The sequence below is a fragment of the Lissotriton vulgaris genome, chromosome 6, assembly GCF_964263255.1.
Source record: "Lissotriton vulgaris chromosome 6, aLisVul1.2, whole genome shotgun sequence".
Classification (NCBI taxonomy): Eukaryota; Metazoa; Chordata; class Amphibia; order Caudata; family Salamandridae; genus Lissotriton; species Lissotriton vulgaris.
Genome location: NC_141694.1, coordinates 1356596932 through 1356622084, shown reverse-complemented (window position 1 = coordinate 1356622084; position 25153 = coordinate 1356596932). Strand labels below are relative to the sequence as shown.

General features: G+C 40.8%; 1 protein-coding gene across 2 annotated transcripts in view; it reads left to right on the top strand.

The window, feature by feature from the left end:
- The first annotated feature begins 2479 nt into the window (after nucleotides 1-2479).
- The window catches only part of SANBR (SANT and BTB domain regulator of CSR), a 216202-nt gene continuing 193528 nt past the window's right edge, over nucleotides 2480-25153 (top strand). The window contains exons 1-4 of one of the 2 annotated variants that reach the window (XM_086927483.1): nucleotides 2480-2625; nucleotides 6388-6553; nucleotides 23529-23715; nucleotides 24038-24122. In XM_086927483.1, coding sequence (XP_086783609.1) covers nucleotides 6392-6553; nucleotides 23529-23715; nucleotides 24038-24122 — 434 coding nt within the window. In that variant the 5' untranslated portion in view covers nucleotides 2480-2625; nucleotides 6388-6391. The remainder of the gene's footprint in view (nucleotides 2626-6387; nucleotides 6554-23528; nucleotides 23716-24037; nucleotides 24123-25153) is intronic. The other variant, XM_086927482.1, reaches the window with a different exon arrangement.

Sequence of the window (25153 nt, the reverse complement as noted above, 5' to 3'; positions counted from 1 at the left end):
AAACAAAAGAGGAAAGCAATAAAACAGAGAAAAGGAGCAAATCAGATACAAAGAGAAAGCAGACATGAGGTGAAGAAGAGAGCAATAAAAAGAGAGAAGATAGAATGAAAGGATGTAGTTGACAGGAGAGAGGAAATAAAAGCAGGCAAATGATAAAACTGTGACACAGCTAATTACTGCTAGAAGAGTGATAGAAGTAAAGAGCCAAGATCGAGGGGGGAGAGAGCAGAGCATGGATAAAAGTGAAGGGGAAAAAGGGCAGGGCTAGAATGAATAGAGGGCACATCAGAAATACAGGGAATAAGGTAACACACCAGGTGTGACGAAGACAATAGAAAACAATTAGAGAGGTGAGAGGATAGACTACTAGAGCAAAGACTTTGGGGACAGACAACAGATCAAGGTTAGAAGATAGAGACTGAGGCAGTGGGAGTTTTGAAAGTTGGGCTCATCGGAGGTAGAAGTGGGCTGTGGCCTCCTTGGCGAAATTGTCAGCACCTGCACTTCATTTTTTACAAATTAAGCACTGGAGGGATCCCAACATACCCCAGATCCAGAAGCTGTTTTGAGCCTGATCTGGAATCCAGTGAAATATGCTGAATTTGTTCCGGTGTAATTAGCTGGCACTGGAACACATTCAGCAGAGCCTGCATGTTGTCTGCTTTCTGTTTGGAGCAGCAACCTACAGGCAGTGATGGGATTTTATTTTCCAGCTGCCTGTTTTAAAGGACTGCCAGTCCTTTTTCTTTTTTGTTGCAAGGATCATTCTGGCTGGGAGCTACCTTGAGCTTAATAATTATATGCCAGTGCAATGGAGGCAAACAAAGACACACAGCTTGTTATCACTTCAATTAGTGAAAAGAAACTATGTTTTGAGGCAGGTCTTTGTTCAGCCCCTGAAAATAAGAGCTATGTATGCACTGGAAGAATATCAAATGCATCTGTCCTTACGAGTATTTACACCAATAGTGCACTAATTTTGTAATTTTTTTTATAGTACTACTTATCGCAAGATAGGTTGTCAGTGGGGGTTACATCACATGAACACATTATACAAAGATAATATATTATACAAGTGCATACATCAATGTGCAGGAAATGGCACATAAGGTGTAGAAGTCCCATATTATCCTTGCTGGTAGGCATTATATTTTAAGAGTGTGAGGTTGGGAGAAACACAAAGTCAGATTTACAAACATAATGCATTAGTAGGATTGTCTGTACTAAAAAGGACTTTATAACTACCCAAATGAACCCTTTTCAACAACCTTAGAATAATGTCAGAGCGAGAGAAAAAATATGTTTCTAAACCTATGCCTGCTCCTTGATGCTGGTTCACAGCTCACTATACCATATTAGAAAGTTTGCAAGTTATGAACTGCAAGTCACAAAAGAATCTGTGTCAAAAGCAGGAACCCACTCACCTGTCTACATAAAATGTGTGATCTGCATGTTACACTATGTGCACAGCAGCAAACGCATTAACCTGCTACCTTACTTTATGTGTCAAAACTGTGACAAGACAATACACAGATGACTCCAAGTGCAATAATAACCAAAGTTATTTTACCATTATCTCCTTCTCAAAAATGGTTGGCACACATTAACCTCTGCTGCAAGTACTTTAACCCATTAGGATATTCTGAAATGCAGCATCTTTGTAACAAAGTAAATAAGCCACAACAGATGTATTATCACGTTCTCCTTGTTGCCAATTTCTTTGCAACAGAGTATATAAATACAGGTATAATAAGCTGGATGTCGTATGGGTTCCGGGAGAAAAGGTTTTCCAGTTTCAGCACGCTATAAACTTAGTAAAATCAAAAGATCTTGGCTGTGGCCAAACCTTAAAGCACAAACAGCTTTGTAGAATTCTAATTCGAAACTAAGCAATAAAGCGTTTCAGATGTAAGGATAGTTTACTGAGTTATCCAGATAGAAACCCTTTGTTTTGACTCTGCAGTTCGCCACCACTGCTGTAAGTTCACACTCTTAACGTCAGTGTGATGAGGGACACGCCCACCCACGGGTCCTCGTTCCTTGCAGCCAATACCTCCCCTCCGGCCTTCAACTTCTCAAAGGATAAAGTTCTGGTGACCCCGAGATACAGATAGGTGGGGTGGCCTCACCTGGCTTTTCTACCAGCAGCAACTCTCCTCTCCGGAGGTTGAAATGGCCGCACGGGGGCGCCTTAACTGACTCGAGCACCTTGTGCCACACTAGGCCACCGCCCAATGCCGTTGCTGGGATACGAGACGCTAACGCGTAGCGTCACTGCACTGCGGCAAGGACGTGGGGCGGGGCTGACAGCAAGCATGAGAACAAGTGGGTGCGAGGTTACCGCCTCGCTCGCGGTTCTATTGGACACTTAACCTAGAAGGCGGGGATGTTTCGTTCGTTACTGACGGTGATTGGATATCCCTATTCGTTCGAGCAGCCGGTGTATGGAGCTAGGTAGCAGGTGTTGCATGGGTTCAATGTCGAATGCAGGCTATACGTATCGCAGCAGAAAGAGGACTTGCCCCATGAGGCCATAGGGGACCCAAGCCTAACAGATACACATAGAGCCACCCCCAACAACCGGTGAGACGGAGCTTGGAGTCCAGAGCAACCGTAGCCTTCTCGGTAGGTACTGCACAAGCTAACTGCCCCCTCATTTTTTTTTTCTTCACCACAGATTATTGTGCCACCCACAAATTAGCAGTCGGTCTCGCGTGCAGCAGAATGTCTTCCCCCGTTCTTCCTCGCACACCAGCCTGTGCCACACATCCTTCATGCTCAGAGCAATCATGACCTCCCCCTTCACTGTAGCTTGCATCTCCACATTCAGCATCTTTCTGTGCTTTCCCATAGAACAAAATGTGCCATATCCCCGACGCAGAAGCCTGTGCTTCCAACAGCATCAGTCTTTGACCTATACCCTCAGTCCCTGCTATCAGCAACATGCTCTTACAAAGGAGCCGTTGCCTCCCCACATGTCTGTACCCTTTATTGTATACTGATGGAGCTGAGGATGCTTGTCTGTAGTCTCCTGGTAGAGTGCCCTCTCAATGAGAGACCTGTCAGATACTTTGTAGTTTTATAAATGCATTTGCATTTATATAGCTCTTACTACTTCTAGAAGGCCTTGAAGCGCTTTGGGGCAAGTAGCACACTACTCTGAAACCAAGGTTAGAGGTAGTTTACTACTACGTTCCTGTTTTTTGCTTTTTAGTTATAGGTCAATTGGATGATATGTTCGTTTAGTATCCTGTATCTGTTATTAGCCAGTTGCTTTTCCCCTGGTTGCTCAGCCAGTGGGAATGTGCTGCGTGACATGTTGGAGTGGTGATGCTGATTGAAATGTTTGGGTGTCTGTAGGGGAAGGTGTGACAGGTGGAGTATGGGCTGAGCAGCAGACAGGCTGCCCCTGGCGGGGCTGCTCTATACAAACTTAACAACCTACAACTATGACTAAATAAACCTACTTAAAATACTTCTCGGCTAATGGACTTCATTACTACAATTTGTGTTCTTGAGTTCTCTTGTATTTTGTCCAGTTTTATGATTGCAGTAGATTGATAGAAGTAAATAACAACAGTAACATATGAGTCATTAGTGGGACAGAGTTACATTCCCATGTTAGATGAATGAGTAGATATATTGAGAGAGATTTGAATGTTATGAGAGACGATTGAGTTTTGAAAGCTTTGACATTAGCGTAACCTATTTGTGATAGGATGAGCTTAACCCATAACCTTGTCTCAAATTGTTTATCCTAGGCAAAAATTGTATTTTACAGTCGCCTTTTTCTTCATTATGACATACAAGAACACCCTCAAATATGTGAGTTCAGCATGCCTGCTGGACAAAAAAAAACCCTGGTTTGATTTCATAGACTAAATGTTTACTTCCTGTATATAAAAATCTAGCCCACATAAAGGATACACATAACCCCTTACTTGCCTCTCTGTTCACTAATAGCATTGTCATCAGTGGAAGGGCTAAAATGTTTCTCATTAAATTTTTAAAACTCTCACTCTCAATTAATATATTACTAAAGCATGATGTAGTAGCATTTACAGACATTTTCAATTGAAATGGCCACAAACGTTTCTACTCACGCAGCTGTACTGATAAAACTATACAGTGTATAAATTATTAGTTGTGAAAATTGGGTTTCAGCTAATATTTATTGTTTGTACTCCACCAAATAAAGCATTTTGATTTGATCCTATGAACATCTTTGTTTCCATACCTCTTCAAAATTACAAAAAGTGTTTTCCTAATTACTGAAATATATTTTAAAATAGCTATACAATTGATTTACAAGCTATCAAAATATCATGTCCCCAACACAATTGTCAGACAGTTCACTTTACAAAATCTTCTAACTTTGCAGTCAGAGAAAGAAAATTAAAGACCATTCTCCAGGGTAAATTAAGCAGCAATTTGAAGAAATAAGGTGACATTTAGCCTCTGTGTTTGAATGCAGACCAAATGTGACAAGATGAAAACAAGATTTAAAGGCATCATTATTAATAATTCACTTTCTGTATGAACAGAACACATATTCTTTGCCAGCTTGAGGTCCCTTGCCACACCCAGCCATTAGGCCCTAAAATACCTCTACCTAATAAAATCTGACTTGCCGTAGCGAGTGGATGAGTAGATGTCTAGAGGCATGTATAGGTATATATTCTGTTGTTTATTAAACTATTCTTAGAATGGCTTACTTTCAGAACAATTTAAAACCTTGCACTATTTATCAAGAATTTGTCAATTGTATAACTTATTGGGCAATAAAATTTGCGTGCATGAAAATCATCTTCTACCACTCACTGCAAATTCCGTAGCAATTTCTGTTGGTTCAGGGGAAATCACGTGACATATAAACCAAAGTAGGCCTATGAGGTGCCTCCAATCTTAATGGGCTTTTGTGAGTTAAATTCATGACAACCTTCTACACCCTGTAAGGTCACCTACTATCGAGGAATGAATACCGATTATGCTATGCTCTGGTGGCTAGTGAACATTTCAGAAATTAAGTGTTTTCAGATTTGTGGACTAGTTCACTGTTGGTATTGGACGATATTTTAAACTAATCTCCCTCTACCGAAGGTTACACTTTTTCCTGTACATTCAGTGTTAAGACTACAATAAAATAAGCTGGCACATTTTGTCTTCCAAGAAGGTCACATGGATCATAAAAATGCATGTACTGTTCTATTCAATAAAAGCACAGCACAACTCGATTCTTTGCTCTTCCTTCCTTTCTCCTTTCTGCTACTTTATCCGAAGTAGTGAATTCACGAATATCATGATGAACTCTTATCCTTTTTAGTACTGAATTCGGGTTTAATGGACTGCTTTGTATTGTGCCTGTCTGATAAACTTTTAAACTCCAATGGATTTCTTGGATTAAGACTTTTACTGCTGGGGATTTTAAATTTTTGGTGACTTACTATGGATATCAACTGCAAACTCTGAGAACTGTAAAAACTCTATTTTTCCTCTGTCTCTGTGGTCACTGCATTCCAAAAATCGAGTCTCCAGCATATTCCACAACACTTTCAGATAAGCTACCTTTTTATGTATGATCCGTAGCGTTTTTCAGGAATCTGAAGTGGCTTATTCTAGTCCTCATTCCTAATGACACAATGATGTTGTGCTTTGTGTGCGCACTGTAGTCATGCCTCTTTCTCAGCATCTAAGCAGGCTGCAGTATTTTGAATTCCCTCTGGTGGTGAATCTACTCTACAATACTGTGAATCTCTCAACTTATTCTGTGCCATTTGTGTTACATATGGATATGGCGAAACCATAGGTCCTGGGAGGGTTGACTTAAGTACTTATGGTCAGTGCAGTTCAGTTTTTTGCTCATAGCTGAGATTATCTGAGCGAAGGAAAACCAGAAAGATTAGTAGGAAGCCGTATCATTCAAGAAACCGCACTGGTAGTGATCGACTATATCTGTCGAAATGTCATATTAGATTTGTTTTATTGTGTTAACACTAAGATAATTGACCCTAAAAGATCAACATGTACCATACCAATAGTTGGAGGCTAAATTGTGACGCGAAATAAGAGCATCAAAACACTAGTTTAAAGAAGTGACTTGTGGACTATTAGTGACTGCGCTGAAATGGAATGCTGAAAAATAGACCTCACTAACCAGAATGCCCTGGCCACACAGATAAAAGGTACACGATAATGATGAGAAGGGCTCCTGCATTTGAAAGGGCCTGAGACAACTAGTGACTAGAATTTATGTGGTAAAGTTCTTGAATATTTCCTGAAAACCTGATTTTAGCCTGTTCAAAAATAATATCTGTAGAGTGCTAATAGTGCTAGTCATAAATGGAAATATTATTACAGTCTTAAATCTATACTGTTTTACTTTACTAGGTTCATGTGCCAAAAAATGAGTCGTGGTCATTCAGAGAATAATAATTTTCCATATGATAACAACCAAATGGTATTGGATATGATTCTGTGCTCTTTGCTTGGAGTTCCGCAGCCCATCAACTGGGACAGTGTTTCAAGGCTTGTACCCGGATATAGTTCCAAAGAGGTAAGAGTCGTATATCTACTTCACTTATGTGTAAAACTAATATTTTTGGATGGAAGTTGGCCTTCTGAAGGACAGTGTAACGTATAAAATATTAACCTGTGACACGTTTTTGCCATGTTTAGCCATCTAGTTGGTCTGATGGACTGAATGCTTAGTTGTGTAGAATATTTTCCCTTAGAGCAAATAAAATTATGTAATAGTTTGTGCCTGTTTCGGGAAAATTTAAATGACCAGTTACAGATGTACGTAAGTAAACAAAGTGGAATCCACTGAGGGCTTAATGTGGTCCCCACTGTGGTGGGGAGCACACAGTGTTGTTTTTGTACCCCTCACACACCAAAAGGACCCTTGGTGTCATTCAACCATCATTGGGGTCTTCACACCCCTCTACGGAGTGCGGCGTGCTGCGACCTACGGAAACGCGGGAGCACTTCAAGTGTGGACTATGTATGGTAGTGTGTGGGGTATAGAACGTGAGTGGTGGAGTGGTGAGAGTGATAATTAAAAAATACCTGGCACTTGGGGAAAGAAAGACTTTAATTACGCCCCCGGTTGGTATTGTTAAAAAGGGGTGCTCTGCGAGGTTACTACCTCTTTAGTGCGTCGACATGGACATGTTTCGGAGTATCCAACTCCTTCTTCAGGACGGGAAAGCACAAAATTCCCCACCTTACTCACATGTGTGTATGTTTTAAAGTGTATTATACAAAAATTAGTTAAAAATTAAACTATAGGTGTGTGTGTACCTTTCGTGTTATTCAGCACGAAGTCCTGGCGCCCAGTTGGCAGTTAAATTGGACTACTATCATAAGTTACAGTGCCTCATGAGCTTTTGCGCCAAATATTGGGGAGTCCCATCAGGCTATATTCAGCTCTGGTTCCCAGGACAATGCTCCTCTGACTGCCCCTCAGCGCTGCTCCGATGACAGATGTAGGCAATGGTTTCCCTCCTATATCCCGAGCATAATTCCACAAAGCTAGGCCGGAATCAGAAAAAGTGTGGTGAAATGCAAAAAAAGTGCTCTTTTTACCCACTTGATAATTGACCTGAAATTGAGCGAGAATGACAACCCAATAATTTGGGGGTTGCTTTATGTAAAATGTCACACACATTTACCCTAGTGTATCAAACTCACTAAAGTGCCAGAGCGTAGAACATGGAAGCAGGTGCCAGTGGAAGAGGGCACAAAAGTGCTTGGTGGAGGCTGATGAAAAGATCAGTAAGGTCCCTTAAGGGATTGCTATTGTTGAGGCCAAAGCTTCAGGCACTCTTCATATCCAAAATCTTTCACTCATGTGCAAATAAGGTTTGCATCCCGTCGCCACAGTTGCAGGCATTAGGGGCCAGATGTAGGTAGGCTTTTACCGGTCGGTAACGTCCGAAATCGTCCGTTACCTTCAGGTAAAAAACGTTTCCTATGTAGGTGGCTTATTTAACGATTCGGTAAATTCCGAATCTGTAAATGTTGATTCGGTATTTACCGAATCCACATTTACCGATTCGGAATTTACCTAATCGGTAAATGAAATTTAGAAAGCACTGTAAACAGGGCTTTAAGAATTCGTTATTTACCACCAACTATTAGTTGGTGGTAAATAAGGAATTCCTATGTAAATGCATAAATGTGCATTTACACCTGTGCCATGTGACAGACATACATGCCCTTAGGGCATCTATGTATGCCACATGTGCACACCAACACTAATCAGGGGTGCAACAGGGTGTCAAAGTGACACCCTGCCACTCTTGACTTTTTCACAATTTTACCGAATCGGTATTTACCGATTCGCTAATTGACATTCATTCCTATGGGCCTCCAGGCCCATAGGAATCAATGGCAAATAGCGAATCTTACCGATTCAGTATTTTTTACAGATTATTTTTTTTTCTTTTTTTTTTTTACCTAATAGGATTTACCGATTCTGAAATACCGAATTGGTAAAATTCGGTATTTTAGAATCGGTAAATCCAATTTACCTACATCTAGCCCTAGGTTTGCCAGCAACACACGGGGCTGGGAAGCCAGCAACACAATACAACAGGCATCCTTAAGTAGCAAAGTACATTTCCCTGTAGAGTCTATGTCCTGTATGACAAGCAGTCAAACCTTGGTATGGACAACGCGCACAAAGAATAAGGGGTGGGAGGAGAACAGTCCCCACTTTGACCTCCACTAACACCGTTTAGCACACAAAAGAAGGGGAACTATATGTACGGAAACGCTGTAATCAAGGGGAGCACTCGTGTTGTTAAAACTGCCGTCACACACCGTAAACTGTGTCATGCTACATCGTAGGACTGCTAACACACCTCTGCACAAGCCAACGCTGAAGGTGGAGCAATAGGGAAGAGTAAGACTATACAACATACAGTAATAAAGAAAATGGGATCATAAGTGATTGAAAGTGCAGAAATAGTGATTAAAACTGGACACAGTATAACCTCAATCCCATTTTAATCATGGTTTCCCTGCCCAAAGTACAACAGTTCAAATAAAGGACCAGTTGATGGTGTTATGGAAGGCTATGATGAGTCACCTACCTCTCCACTCGGCAAAAAAATCGACATGTTTCATCCAGCAAAAAAATATAATACCCAGCTTTGATCAGGACTCTCATATGATAAATCCCATGGGTACTAACCCTACCTCCTTAATCCAAGGGTAGAGGATACGAGCCCTTGTCAATAAATATTCCCAACAAATAATGGGATGATTTCCATGGGGAACAGAGTTCTTTCAAATTCCAAACCTGAAATGGCGTGGGAGTGAGGACAGCCCCCTACAGTCACACTTTCGTCAAGGTAAGCTGTCGCTGAACCATTCGTCCCTCTGGAACCATGATTAAAATGGGATTGAGGTTATCCTGTGTCCAGTTCTAATCACTATTTCTGCACTTTCAATCACTTATGATCCTAATTTTCTTTACTACGGTATGTTGTATTGTCTTCCCCATCCCTATTGCTCCACCTCCAGCGTTGGCTTGCGCGGAGCTGTGTTAGCATCCCTATGATGAAGCATGACACAGTTTACTGTGTGTGATGAAGCATGACACAGTTTACTGTGTGTGAGGGCAGTTTTAACAACACTTGAGTGCTCCCACTGATTTTAGCGTTTCCGTACATATAGTCCCCCTTCTTTTGTGTGCTAAACTGTGTTAGTGGAGGTCGAAGTGGGGACTGTTCTCCTCCCACCCCTTATTCTTTGTATGTGTCGTATAGTCCCCCTTCTTTTGTGTGCTAAACCTTGGTATTGAGCCACATTTCTGGATCCACACACACATGTAGAGCATGCTTGGAAGTCAGGCTACGGTTACTACAAAAGCTCATCTCACATTTTGTTTTTTGCTTCACAGCCTTTCCTGCTGTTCTGTGCTCCTTATCCTGACCAGTGTATTTCTGATGTTCCCAATCCTGGACAACTCCTTAGATTGCTTATGCTATGAATTGCCCTTGGTATTTTGATGCTAACCCTGCTGCATTGTTGAGATAGGGTTTTACTTAGTTTTTTGGATTGCTCTTGGACTTTCACAGCTATTCGGTTAGCTTAACCACTGACCTCTAGTGTTTTTTCTTTTTTTGTACTGAACCTGGATTGTTTCCTGAACCAGGTGTCCCATCTGCAACAAATGCTTGGACTTAAGAAGCTGTTGTGTTTTAAAGCTTGGGCATTTGAGACTTTTTCATTTTTGTTAACTTCCCTTCAGATTGAAATTATTCTGCTCTCTGGCAACTGATAGCTTTCTATTCTTTTTCCTGACTCTTCCTCCCAGTAGTTGTTATGTTCCAGGATTTCGTGTTCTAGGTTATCCTTCAACATCTTCCATTCCCTTACCTTTATTTACAATCAATAATGTTATATCTTCGTCTAATGCTAGCAGTTATTTGCAATTTTTCTTTTACAGTGCAAAGGTGGTCTGGGTTGTGACCTACTCCCTTTCTTGTGAATAACCACATTTGGTGTGTTCTTGTTTGCTTAGGGTTAGTTGTAGAGGAGATGGGGAAATCTGCCTTTTTCGATTCAACTGATTATTGAAGGGGATTTTGTATATTTGTTGTCAAAACATTACAGGGACTTTAGGATGATGTTACCGCCTCCCATGCTAGTGTAGTAGGACAAAGACAACCAATACAAGATTAGTAAAATTCCTGCCATGGTACGCCTAAGATTTCAGGCTCATCAAATACAATTTTTCATCCTGACATGAGATACCCATTTCTGCTACTCCTGTTGCTTTAATTGTTCATGTTCAATTCCTGTTGTTCCCTTCCAGACTATTTTACGTTGATCCAAAGCAATTCTATGAATTCCAAATTCATTACATTTTTTATTTTTATGTACCACCTGCTGGTTTTCCGTACGATTCCCCTAAGGCACTATTTATCATATGTGGCGGTTAGTACTGCAATTAATGGATATCCTATGTTGAAAAAAATTGGTCTATCATTATTTAATTTTGGTAACCTGATAGGTAAACCTGCTTGTGTCTTTCACACTCTACTTTGTATAGAGACTATAGATTTAGAATTTCTTGAACTTCAACAAATTTCAAAAGATTTCTTAACATACATAGCCCACTTTAATCGGCTAGTGACAGTTTCCCATTGACAGAAAGTAAAAATCTGAAAGATCCCTTAACTTTTTTTTTTCATGCTTTAATACTTAAAAACTCGCTTTACATGCTTTAAAACTTAACCACGCGCCTTACCTGGCCTTTAAAATAAATGGTATAGAAGTTTAATGAGTGGAAACATGACCAGAAAAACTATGCATCAAAGGATGTCTTGTTCTCACTCCATTAGGCTGTGCCTCTTAGAGGAACTAGAACCCATTCAGATTTGATGGGGTTATGGATCCAAATAGGAAAGAGAATGACATAGTATCAGTGATTTATGTCTACGTTGTCAGGAAGATTACATATTTATTAAAAATTGTCCTTATTGCATAGCCTGTGCATCAGGAAAGGAGAAATCTTGCCTCTAGATTAAATTGTTGAGACTAGAAGCTCTGTTATAAGTTCCATAACAGTGACTCCTATTAACATGTATCTAATCTTTTGTGTCTTTGATCAAGAACCCATGGCTGTGGTTCTGCTGACCGATTCATGGGCCACAAGTCATTTTTTCGACTTGGTACATGCCCAAAACATTGCATGTTATTGCCTTAAAAAGGTAAAATGAAAGCCATGGATGTCAATGACGTTATATCGGGACACCTTTTATTTCGTACTATGTCACTGCATATGCCTCATCATAAAAAAAATACTGAAAGTATTATCTTTTATGTAATTGACGTGCTCCAATTTAGAAAAATGTTGTGTACCCCTTGGTTAAAGACACAGAATCTCCTTAAAGATTGTAAGGCTCATTACAGTCTTATAAAGAATCAACTTGCTTTTGTCCTGTCTGGTCTGTTTACTTTTGCACATCAGAGTGGAGTCATTCAAGTAATGTTATCAGAAAATTATGCTGATTTTGCAATTTTTCATGCAGATTAAAAAAATATATATATTAGGTAGGCAGACCGACTGTACTGGCACACAAAATAATTTTGCCAGACTGTCAATGTGAATGTAGTTACATTCGATTTCATAAACTTTATTCGACAATTAAGTCATAAAAGCGATACATAAAATACATGTTTTGCAATAAAATTACATAAAATGTTTTACAATAAATATTTAAAAAAAGATTAAACTTCAAGAGACTATTGTCGAATATCTTGGATCCTTAAAACTCGTCAATATATATACAGTCCAAGGTAATATACTCAAAGCTCGATTAAAAAATACAAATTATAGTAAACCTCTAATTACTGCCGCAATTGTTTTGACCGAATTACCCAAGCCCATTTTAGGAATTTAGCCACAGCTATAGCAATTGGGAGACTGGGGTCAGTACATCGGATTCTTAATGCTTCTTCATGTCTACGGGTGCCAATTAGATTACAAATAGGTTTCACCCACATTGATCTAGGGGCAACATATAGGGGACAGAAAAATAAAAGGTGACTTATAGATTCTTGTTCGTCCCTGCACCTAGGGCATTTATCATTGTCGTTTTCTCCTGCCCATTTCGCTGTGAACAACCCTTATTGGAAGGGTGCCTGCTCTAAGTTGGAAATAGAGTTTACAGTCATGTTGCTTCTCTATGGCATCCCAATATAATTCCAGCTTAGGTTGTGCCTTAAATTCCAGAAAACGACCTGTTAAATGAGCAGAGGAACCTTTTGTACATGCTTTTAAGTTAACCATCTCCCAGTACTTAGCCTTCAACATTTTTTTAGAAGGAAATATCGCATTTTCGGGATCATCCCACAGTTCTCCCATACTCAGACTGACTAACAGGGACCTAATGGCCTTCAGCCAGTGTATTTTGTGGAAGGAATCTTTAACAATTATTTCCTTTAGGCCCCATGCCTAGTGCTGTAGTTCCTCTGTGGTCCATATCTTACGCCAATACAATAGCGGTCGTAGGGAAGCAAGATCTTGAACAGCTTTTTTTCCCAGGTCCCACATTAATGGCGTCAGGGGGTACTTTGCGGAACACTAGTTACTTTTCACAGAAACTCATATTCCGCTAGTGTCAAATTTCTTAGATTTTCAAAACCCCAAAGTTCAGCCCCGTAAAGGCAGAACTTAAAACCTTCATCCCATATATCTCTAGTAATGGGCTAATGGGTTTCGATGCTGAAGCGTTAAACCTTTTTAGAAGAAGACCCGCCTGCTGGTGATGTTTTAATACTGCAAGATCTAATTGGCTAGACCATCCCGTGTCTCTCTGGAGGGTAACCCCCAGATATGTGAAGGCGTCAACCCGCTCTAATGGGGCTTTATTCATATATATGCTCCCTCTAAAAGGTTTAGCAAACCTAGTCGGTTTATGTTTAGTAAGGACCATAAACTTTGTTTTCGCTGTGTTTATTTCTAGTCCCCGGTCCAAGCAAAATTCTTCAAAGCGCCGCAGTGCACACTGGAGTCCACTTGGCGTTTTTGAGATTATCAAGGTGTCGTCCACGAACATGAGGATCGGGACTTGCTTACCATTCATCACATGGGCATCGGTCGGGACCAGGGAGAGGAAATCAGCCACCCCGTTCATGAAGAGCGAGAACAAGGGAAGGATTCCGTAACCTCGCCCTGTCGTCCCCACCGAACCCGAACGAACGTATCCTCATGTAAGCGGACAATCCAGCTCAATAACTCAGGGGCCATCCCTAGCTCATTCAGGACTCGCCACAATTTATTACGTGGGACCAGGTCAAAAGCCGCCCTTAAATCAACAAATACGGCATATAAAGTGCCTTTCTCCAATACCACAGATCGCCAGTAAAGAATAATGAACAGAAACACCTGATCTATCGTACTGGTCCTAGGTCGAAAGCCAGCCTGGAGGTGACTCAAGATGTTTTCTTCCTCCAACCAGGTTTGAATTTTTCCCAATACCAGACAGCCCATAATTTTTTGGATGGAGTCAATCAAGCTAATAGGTCTATAATTGCCTGCTGACGACTTGTCCCCTTTCTTGTAGACAGGCACTATCGCAGCACCTTTCCAAGAATGGGGAACTTCCATCCCTTGAGCTATGACATTTGCAAGATACATAATATACAACGGCCATCTATTTTTATCATTTAGAAATAGATCAGCAGGGACGCAATCCATACCTGGGGCACGTCCCTCAGTTACTAAGTCTAACGCCCTATCTGCTTCACTTACAGTGAAGGCGGCCTCCTTATAAAAAGTATGGACATAAGTCCCCTCACTGTCGGTGACTTCACTTTTGGCGTATTGTGGCTTAAAATAATCAATCCACGAGCTTTGAGCGACACTATTCTGTGGGCTCTCGTGATGCCCACCCCTGTCCCATTTAAAAATATTCCAAAAGGATTTAGGGTTTTTAGGCAGACATGCCACCTTAAGATCCTAAAGCGGTACAAAAGGGGGTGGTGATGGACGGAGCATCTGAATCAATCAAACACTCCCACTCAGTCAAAAGATCTGGGTTTAATCCATCACCGTTCTTTAGCCCACTCTGCCACCCCAGTTCAGACATGGCCATATGCAAATCAGTCTGACCCTGTGCCTCATGGGAACAGCCCAGCCCGAACTGCAATTTTCACCACAAGTGTGCTGGGTATACTCAGACGTGAGTCCCAGGCTCTCCTGGAGTGCAAAAAAACGATGGATTTAGGCCCAGATCCTTGTACTGGGGTGAATGTGTGACATTGTTCTACATTCTGTCCATCAACTGGGTTTTTTGCAATTTTCACCCCGAGTGTGCTGGGTATACTGAGACGTGAGTCCCAGGCTCTCCACACCACTGGAGTCAAGCTATCCAGGCTGATGAAGGCTGATAGCCAGAAACCGGTCCTTGGACGCTTGATTCCGGTCTGGGAAAGACATGGCTTGGTAGTTCGGACTGGACTGTTCCCATGAGGCACAGGGTCAGAGCTGATTTGCATATAGCCAGTGTCTAACCCAGGGTGGTGTGGAGTGCAAAAAAACGATGGATTTAGGCCCAGATCCTTGTACTGGGGTGAATGTATGACATTATTCTACATTCTGTCCATCAACTGTGTTTTTTGCAATTTTCACCCCGAGTGTGCTGGGTATACTCAGACGTGAGTCCCAGGCTCTCCATACCACTGGAGTCGAGCTATCCAGGCTGATGAAGGCTGATAGGCAGAAACCGGTCCTTGGACGCTTGATTCCGGTCCGGGAAAGACATGGCTTGGTAGTTCGGACTGGACTGTTCCCATGAGGCACAGGGTCAGAGCTGATTTGCATATAGCCAGTGTCTAACCCAGGGTGGTGTGGAGTGCAAAAAAACGATGGATTTAGGCCCAGATTCTTGTACTGGGGTGAATGTATGACATTGTTCTACATTCTGTCCATCAACTGTGTTTTTTGCAATTTTCACCTTAAGATCCTGCCACCTACTTTCTTCCCATGCTTTTTTAGCGATACACTGTTTATGCTTTTAATTAACATGGGCCACCTTTACTTTTGTAGGATCTTTAGTTTTTAATGCTTGGCCCAGCTCCCCCTAGCTTGTCTACATGTGCTATCATACCAACTCTTAGGTTTTCTAATTTGAACTCTTTTACCAAGGATGGGTTTACAAAAGTGTGTTTTAAATTTTATAAAAAACTTATCATGGGCTTCCATAAAAGGTTTATACAATGACCCTTGCATTATATCTCCCTCCCTCGTGGCCAGCACACCACCCAAATCCATCACGATATCAGACATGGTATTTGGATGTCCTGCAACTTGACACCACTTAAGGTGGCGCTCATCATTTGTTATAGCTAAATCAGGGGGTATAAATCCCCGGGCCACTTCATCCTCTTTATCTAACCCTAGCCTAAACAGCGCAGTCAGGGGGTTGTGGTCACTCTCGATGCGGGATATTACCTCAATATCAACCAGGGTGTACCACAACTTAAGGGGAACAAGCAAATAATCTATATTACTTGCCCTAACCCCATTGTTGTAAGTTTTCTTACCCATCCTATCCGATAATGTTCGGCCATTAGCAGCCCTCAACTGATTTCCCCATTCAGAGACCCTTCAACTGTATCGCTGCCTCTGTCCATTTATTTATAGGTTTACTATCCAGTTGGGGGACTCCCCACCTACAGTCCTCATCCTCCGTTAAATTCAGATCATCGAGTTCAATTGGCTCGAAAGTGGTATTAAAATCTCGTGCAATTAATGGCAGTACATTAGCTGGAATATTCTCGATCAACACTGCCAAAGCTGTTACAACATCAGATTTCCTACCACCTAGTAAGCCCCTGGCATAAACATTAAAAATATCAATATTTAAATTGGCCGGAAAGCTAAGTCTCACGACGAGAATGTCAAAATTTGTCACCGGGAGGAGTTTGGTATTACACTTAAGGCTTTGCCTGACCCAAATCACTAGTCCGCCCATAGGGCGACCCATTTGCCTTTTAACTGCAGGGACATAAAAATTCAAATAACCCACTTTAAACACCGTGTCAACCGCCCAAGTATCCTGAAAAATGCAAATGTCAAATGTGTCAATATATTCCATCCAATCAGGTGAATCAAGTTTGGAACCCACACCGGCACACATTCCAAAAAATGAAGGATGTGTGACAAGCTAGCCCCTCAAAACTGACAGCAAGATCTCCCCTAACAGAAGATGAAAGTGGAGCTTGGTTTGTAAAAATCTGCTCACACAACAATAACTCCGTTCCAGCCACCTCTCCAGTGTCTGCACTCGATATATTTTGTCTATGACCAGCATTCCCTTCTTGCCTGCTTCCCTGGCCAATTGCTACCCCATCCCTCCTTTCTACATCTACCCCATTTCTTGAGTCTATACTATTCTGGATAGAACTTTGAGACACAAACCGTCAGTCACATTCCCCCAACCCCGAAAAGGCATCAAATCTATTAAACAACCTTATATTCCCCAAGGGGCATGGATTCAACACCTCTCTTTCTGTGGAAAAATATCCCTCTGTATGGGATACAGGGATCCATAGAAATGGGATAATGGCAATGTTTGTATCCCGGGGGACAGGTCATTTTGGGGCCTATTACAGATGTGATTAACACACCTCGAGTCTCTAAAGTTAATGATAACACAGTTCCCCACCATAGACTTACGGCTCCTATCTATTCAATTCACTCTCCTGGCAAACAAAATTTCTGCACGTATATTAATTGGCAGTGGTCGATACTTATTAAGCCAGAAGGTTCACTTATTTTTGAGGTCTATATACGACTCCCGCTTCCCCTCAGCCAATAGTGGAACCCCCACCAAGACTACCACCTAGGAGGCTGATTCTGGAGGGAGATCAATATTGGGTAGGGTAACTACACTATGTGCTAGGGACGTCGCAGGCGTTTTTTGGTGTATGGCTACAGGACTACTAACATCTGCCTGATTCGTCCCATCCCTTAAGGCTAAGTTCCAAGCCTCTATCAAAGTGGGAGGCGGAGATGCGTCAATAGACACAGTGGGGGCTTTTTGAATAGAGACAACATCCCCATTTGCCCCTCCAGCATTGTTAGGATCAGCAGTACTTTGGACCGTAGTTGTTTTCTGCATTCAGATTGGAGTACTGTTCCGAGTTCCCACCTGCTTCTGGACTATACAAGTGAAAATTCAAGGCACACCAGTCTATTCTCAATAGAGTCCAGCCGAATATATATCGGGTGACATATCTTCTTAAGAGTGCCTTCCAGTCTTTTCCAGAACAATGGACCCAAATCAGATTGTGTGTCACCCCCCACAGTTACTTGTTGGCTACTGGGCCCCTCATTAGCAGATAATACAGGCTGAATAGGGCTAGAGCATGACCCAACATCCGGATCCTCAGTAGACACAGCCTTTTTGCCAAGTTTAGCTTTTTTCCCCCCTTCTTGCATTTGTGCCCCGGGACATTTTCTTTTTGCTGTCACCCCCGCCACCTGGTGAGTAAATCCCGATTTTGCATTGGAAGCTGAGCGGGTTTTAATATTAGGGGAGGGGACGCTCCTTTAAGCATTGTGTATATCCATGCCCCTAGGGGAGGTCATACTTGTTTCATGGATAACCACTGGCTGTGATAAAAGGCTCCTCTCCACCAACCCGGAGGGAGGCAACGTATCCTGTGAGTCAGCCTGCTGGTGAACTGGTGATGTAGCTCTCGCCAGGTTTCCCAGTGAAGATCTCTTATCAAAGGGAGTATCCAGGGATAGTCTCTGTTCTGTGAGTTCAATATCCTTTGCCAAAGCTGATGATACCCTGATGAGGAAGTTATCCAGGGTACCAAATAATGTTCCTCCAGTTGACTTCCTACCATTCACTCCTGCATTTGGTGAAGTAGCCATACTTGTTGTAATGGAGCTGCTACTTAACACTCCTCAATTACAGTTTGAAGCACACAGAGCTATACTATACAATCACTGACCTTTGGTGGATGAGGCTGATGTTAGAGGGGTGGCCCGTCCCGTCCTTATCCGGCCTTGAACGGGCTTAAACAGGCCCGCCCTTGGCCCGGGCTTCGACCGGCTCGTCCTTCGCGAAGCGGGTCTCTGCGCTGTTTAAATGCGCCTCCTGGTGTTGGCGCGGCGTCGATGGAGCTTTAGCACCCAGTGACTCCTGGTGGTGGCGGCGTTGCAAAATACAGTGGGCTAAGGCACCTAATGACTCCTGGCGGTGGCGGCGTTTCCCTGGGTGAAATGCGGTAGAGGTAGGCTTCTCTGCGTTCTGCTCCCCCACTCTGCCCGTCTCTGCGCTGTTTAAATGCGCCTCCTGGCGCTGGTGCGGCGTCGATGGAGCGCAGCTTTAGCCCCCAGTGACTCATGGCGGTGACGGCGTTGCCAAATGCAGTGGGCTAAGGCACATAATGACTCGTGGCGGCGTTGCCCTGGGTGAAATGCGGTACAGGTAGGCTTTTCCGCGTTCTGCTCCCCCCGTTACATTCACACCTTCACTAATGCGGCGATGAACATCTAAAAAACAACACTAAAAGAACCTTAAAAATAACTTTTAGACCTTTTAATTCTTCGGTGGCTCTTCTTTGTACCAAAGAAAGGCAAAGAGCTATGATTGTTGTATCAACTACTGTGCCATACATTTTCCCACTATAAAAATTCTTTATTCTCTACCACTTATTTCAAATTCTGTCGCGATTTCTGTTGGTCGAGGTGAAATCATCTGGCATATAAACCAAAGTAGGTCTAAGAAGTGCTTCTAATCTAATGTGCATTTGTGAAAGAGACACATTCGTGACAGCCTTCTACACCCAGCAAGGTCTCCTAGTATTGACATGTGCATACAATTTTATATATATATATATATATATATATATATATATATATATATATCTTTGTTATCGCCTCCAGCACACAGGAATCATTTCTCCCAAGAGAAGAAGCGTACCCAAGGTCGTGCTAAATATTTTTATTTTTATTTTCCGCCCAACACCACCGCCATGACGCGTTTCGGTCCCTCTCGGACCTTGATCACATGATTATTATATATATTCTTTATTGTCTGATTAATTACAATCATTAAAATAAAACAACAAAATTCATATAACAGGGCAATTTCTTACATTCCTTAAAGATAATAAGGAAGTGTTAACATATCTTTATAACTGTTAGAAATACATTAAATATCATAACAAGGTATTTTGTTCATAACCGAATATAAACATTACTTTTCATTATTATTCACCATACATATTAGTAAACCCATCCATACAGATAATCTTTGAGTCCCCTCTACGGTTTTTAAACAGCCTCTTAAAAGAAGCAAAGCATACAATAATACAAATTTGTTCCAGTTATGATCTTAATGCTTAAAATATAAAGTGCATCCATGCTTTTTAAAATTAGCCCGAACCTTAGATACTTTATAAAATGTATCAAGTTACATTGCCAGTATAAGGGAAAACAATATAGTTTTAATCATAGCCTCTTACTGTTCTTATTATATGAGCACAACATCGTCTTGAGCCAGTTTTTTCTCAGCTATAAGGATACATTTGACAAAGTTAACTGTTAAATTGATGATACGCCCTTGAAGGCACAGTATTATCGCTTGGCAACGCGTCTTCACCCCTTGTTCGTTGAATTTTGGTTTTAAAAGTGTTAATCTTTCTTGACACAATTTGGGGCAAATACACACAATGTGCAATAACGTTTCATTAGTATAACCACATAATCTACACTTTTGTGATTGCCAACCTTATACCCATATAGGTGTCCCATTTTTTGTTGGGTAGTGGCCAAACCTAAACTTAAGCTATATATCCCTGACCGCCGGGTTCAAGCAAGAAGTTAGATAGAATTGGGATTCAATTTTACGATACGAAGTGCATACAAATGATGCCGTTCTCCAATGACCAACAAACCTTTCAGAAATCAAGTGCATTGAGATTTTGTGGAGTAGTTCATCATTGTGGATTGGACTATATTTCAAACTAATCTCCTTCTACTGAAGTTTACACTTTTCTTTTATGTTCGGTGTTAAGACTGCGGTAATACAAGCTGCATGCAGAAAAAGGGCCATCTGTATTGTGTTTCTCTGGCACGTTTCGACATCCAAATGATTCATATGTATCATGAAAAGGCATGCACTGTTCTGTTCAATACAAACAAGCATAGCACACACTCAGTTTTTTGTTTTTCCTTCCTTTCTGCTGTTTGCTACTAAATCCAAACTAGTGAATTCACAATGCCCTTACTTTTGACGTTTGTTATTGTCTTGGATTTCTCTTGCTGTTTTGCTACTTGTTTATGTGCTTTTTTGGTAAGAACCTGAATTTGCTCTTTTAGAACGCTGTGGGATTTTCTGTACTATTTTGTTTACATTATTTTATATCCTTTTTTGGTATTGAACTCTGGTTTTATGGACTGCTTTGTATTGCACCTTTCTGATAAACCTTTGAACTGTAGATTTCTTGGATGAAGACTTTCATTGTATGGGATTTTTACTTTTTGGTGACTACTGTGGACTATACAAACTCTGGTAATCGTTAACTCTCTATTTTTCCCCTCTCCTTTTGTTGCTGCAGTCCAGAAATTGAGTCTCCAGCATAATCCACAACATTTTCAGATAAGCAACCTTTACTTATGAGCGATAGTGTTTTTCAGGGAACAGCCTATACTTTTCCATTTTATTTGCCAGGCCCTGGATTACAATTCTATCCATCTTTTTGGTAAATACCCAACTTTGCTGTGCTTTTGGCTGGGTCAAGTCTTGTTACAGAGGTGAATTCGAAATAGGCCTCTGCAGAGCCCAGTGATATTTTAGGCTATGAACAGGAACTGCTGTTACGGAATGGATCATAATTAGGGAGGTCTCCATGATATAAGGATGACTTTTCAGTATCTGGGTATCCTCCTCACCTAAAGGGTCATATTGAGCTGAAATTTCAGGTCTTAGTCTAAACATTTTCTGGTCATGCTCCACTTCTGTTTGTTTATTCTTTCTAGAATTGTGCCACTTATGAACTTGCCAAACTCCTACTATGTCTTTTGCCAAAGCTTTTTTCTGGTTCTTTTCAAAGGGCTTTTACCTCAGTTGTTTGCCTGTGTGTAACTTCATTCAAACAGGACATATTCCTCACTCATATTTTGAGTTCCTTCTTTGAAATAAGTATCTTAGGGCCAGATGTATCAAAGGGATTTACCAATTCTATGTCTATGGAAAAATGTGTTCATACATATGTACTGTAGTTCATTTAAGTGTCCTCTTATTAAATCCTTTTCTATATTCGCTTCACCCCATGTGTTTGTCTGGAAGTTGCTGCACTGAAGGAGTTATGAACTAATACTCATTATTGGTGTTACTGAGCTATCTTTGGAAATGTCTAGGGGCCAGATGTACTAGGGTACTGTTTGAAGAAAGTGGTTCCAAATTGTGACTCTTATTTTTGTAGTGGGTAACTTTTGTGTACCAACCTATTTTGTAATAAATTGGTTTGCAAAATACGGAATCTTAATGGGTAGCAGACCGACCTGCGTGATGAATATTAGTTAGACCGGTTGCAATTTGCGCCCTTTTACGATTGGCTACAGTTGCTTAGCCTGCAAGAGTAGCAGTCCACCATCTCTGTGATTACTTAAAAAAAAGTAAAGTAGACTGATTTCCTTAAAGGAAACATGGCTCCTTTTAAAACATTTTTATTTTATTTAATCTTCACTGAGTTTTGACAGTGGTTCCTGGGACCACTGCCTACTCCCCCTTAGGCTAGCATCCCAATTCACAAAGGGTAAAGGGGAAGCATATTTTTTGTGAATGAGTTAGGAATTCTAGTTACAAACTATTGATAAATAGTGATCCGAACTGCAATTAGAAATGTACACCCACAACATGCCTTTCCCAACCTGCAATTCGATGTCCTTTCCCAAACCTATTTTAGAAGTTGGTAAAACGTTGCTACGTCCTAAAGTGGGTTTAGTACGTTAAAAATTACTTTTAGTGGACGCAAACACCCTTATGTTATAGATTGGAGTGTTGACGACAGCTAAAACATTTAGTATATCTGGCCCCAGGTGCATGGATGCTTTCTAGCTGTCATCTCTTGATTGATCATAGACTGAGCCTGGTTTAGGTATTGCATTATCCTGTTGTCCTTCCTAATTGCCTGAAAAGTTTGAGAAATCCAAAACCTGTCTCTTTTATTAATGATTTAAAAATCGAATGTTCTAGTCAGGGCAGATATTGTATATTAAAGACAACTCTACAGAGGTAGCAATGGGATTTACACGTAACTGAAGGCAGTGTTAGTTATGAGATGCTGTTTGATTTGTGAGACCACTTTTGTACATTTGAGTTCTGCAAAACTAATGCAGAAAGGGTAATGAGGTTTAGCACTAGCCCCCCCCCCCCCCCAGCAGGTTTGAATTACCTGTTTTTACTACTTTACACAAACGTATTGCATTGTATACATTGGTAGTGGCTCTCCATGACATTTGGCATTGCGATGATTCTGAATATGATATTTGTTGAACTTGGAGGGTGCAATTAATTTGATTAGAGCAACTTGGTGACTGAAAATTCTTAAATATGACATTTTCCATTTTTATGCCTTACTAATAGAGATATTTGGAATCTGTGTAGGTTATTAGAATCACAGTTGCTTTTAAATTAACAGTGTTACTGAGTAACGTGTCATGTATAGATCAATACATTTTTGGATGTATTGATCTCTCTTTTTGTTAGGCACTACACACTTGGTAATGGCTGTTATCATTTAATAGCCTTGTTCTTTGTGTGTGAATCTTCGGGAGTTTACTGTTACTTCTGCTTCTTGATCTATTTACATTGTGCAGCACTTTATTTTGTGGGAATCTGTTATGACAATTGTTTTGTTTAAAAGCTGAAAAGGGTAAGGTGTGTCATCCATATGAAAGTATATATAAGACTCCTATAAATAAATAAATTAAGCAGATAGAAACTGCACTGTGGATTTTCATCACCCTTCTTTTTAACCAATAGTGTGCCAAACGATTTGATGAAATGAAAAGCAGTGGCATGTCACCGGTTGACAACCACTATAATCCATTGTTGGCAACTGGAGGGAGCCCCATTGAGACCCTAGCAACATACATTAAGTCTTCGCTGCTCGACACCCAGGAAGAGTTGGATGGACCTCTGATTGGTCAAAATACAATATTAGTTACTGGTAAGGTAACAAGCTCTTCATAAATATTCTTGTGAACTTGTCACAATGTACTGTGGTGATACAATGTTAGCTTTTATTAGTCCTAATATACCATATGAGTCTATGCCACAGGGACAACATATTTAATTGCTGAGCTTACTGTTACCAGCCATTATAAACGGGGGCAAACACTGAGAATGCATAAGCCTTTTACATGAAGTTGCAGGTCTAGCATACAATGCCCCATGACCTGGAGATAACTGGTAACTCTTTATTGGTGTACTATTTCTGAGACTGCCTGTGATTCAGTGCCATGATTTTATGTTTTATTTATTTGTTTTAGGGCGACCCCCTGTAGCTTCACCAAGGGTATCCTCTTCAGATGGTGAAACATGTGCAGCTGTTAGAACTGGAGATGATGGCCAAGGGTAAAAGTTGTTTATGCTAAAATATAATCTTTCATTTCATCCTTGCAGAATATTTGAAAGGTGACTCAATTGGTAAACTCTGAGAAATGTTCTGGCACAAAGAGTGCAGCATCATGTTTGTTTTCAATAGACCTGTTCGTAGAATCACATTTTTAAGATGGGGGGGCCCAAACATGACCAGGCTAGAAGAAAAATCCCAAACTGAAATGGCCATGAAGCCTTAGTGCTTAAACCAGAAAAGATTCCCTATCGTGCGGATACATTGTGTCAGGAATCCAGTTTGTACTGTTTGGCTCAGTGGACATGTACTAACAAATAGGTAAACATTCACCAAATTTTTATGAATAACAGACTGGCTCTGTCTCCTTAAAATACAAAATACCTCATATTTATTAATGAACACACTATTACTAAAAGCAATCAAGTGTATCATTCGTATATCGCCTAACGTGCACAGATAAAAAAAAAAAACCAATAAGCATTGATTAAAAAGCAATATATTTGCAGCTTCTTTTCTTCTAATGCATCTCTAATTCACTCCGTATTCATCACCTACAAAGAATGTTTTTGATCTCCTGAGTACCTATTTCATATTATATTGCACCCAATTTAAAAAAAAAAATACATTACAGGCTCATTTTGTCCTTATGCATTAAAAATTAATCTAAGAAGATTGTCAACGGAGTATTTCGGTGGTACTTGAAATGGTTAACCCCCCCTTCTTCAGGACAACTTAAAATCAAAATTCATACTCTTATTCTCATTCTTCTTACTCAATTAGTTTCACTGACCATGTTATTCAGTAATGACTTGATGGACCCACTCGTCTTTTTTTTCTCTTAAAGTGTGGTGGTTATGTCGATAATCATCTGTTCTTGTCAACCACGAGAGTATGTCATGGCTTCCTCTCATGCTCCTTTCGTGAAAGGCACACCTTTGTTATGATATTTTATTATTACGTTTTCCACTTCCTATATTTCCTGGTAAGAGGATAGCTTTTCTCTTCATATGACTGGTCCGTTAGTGATCCA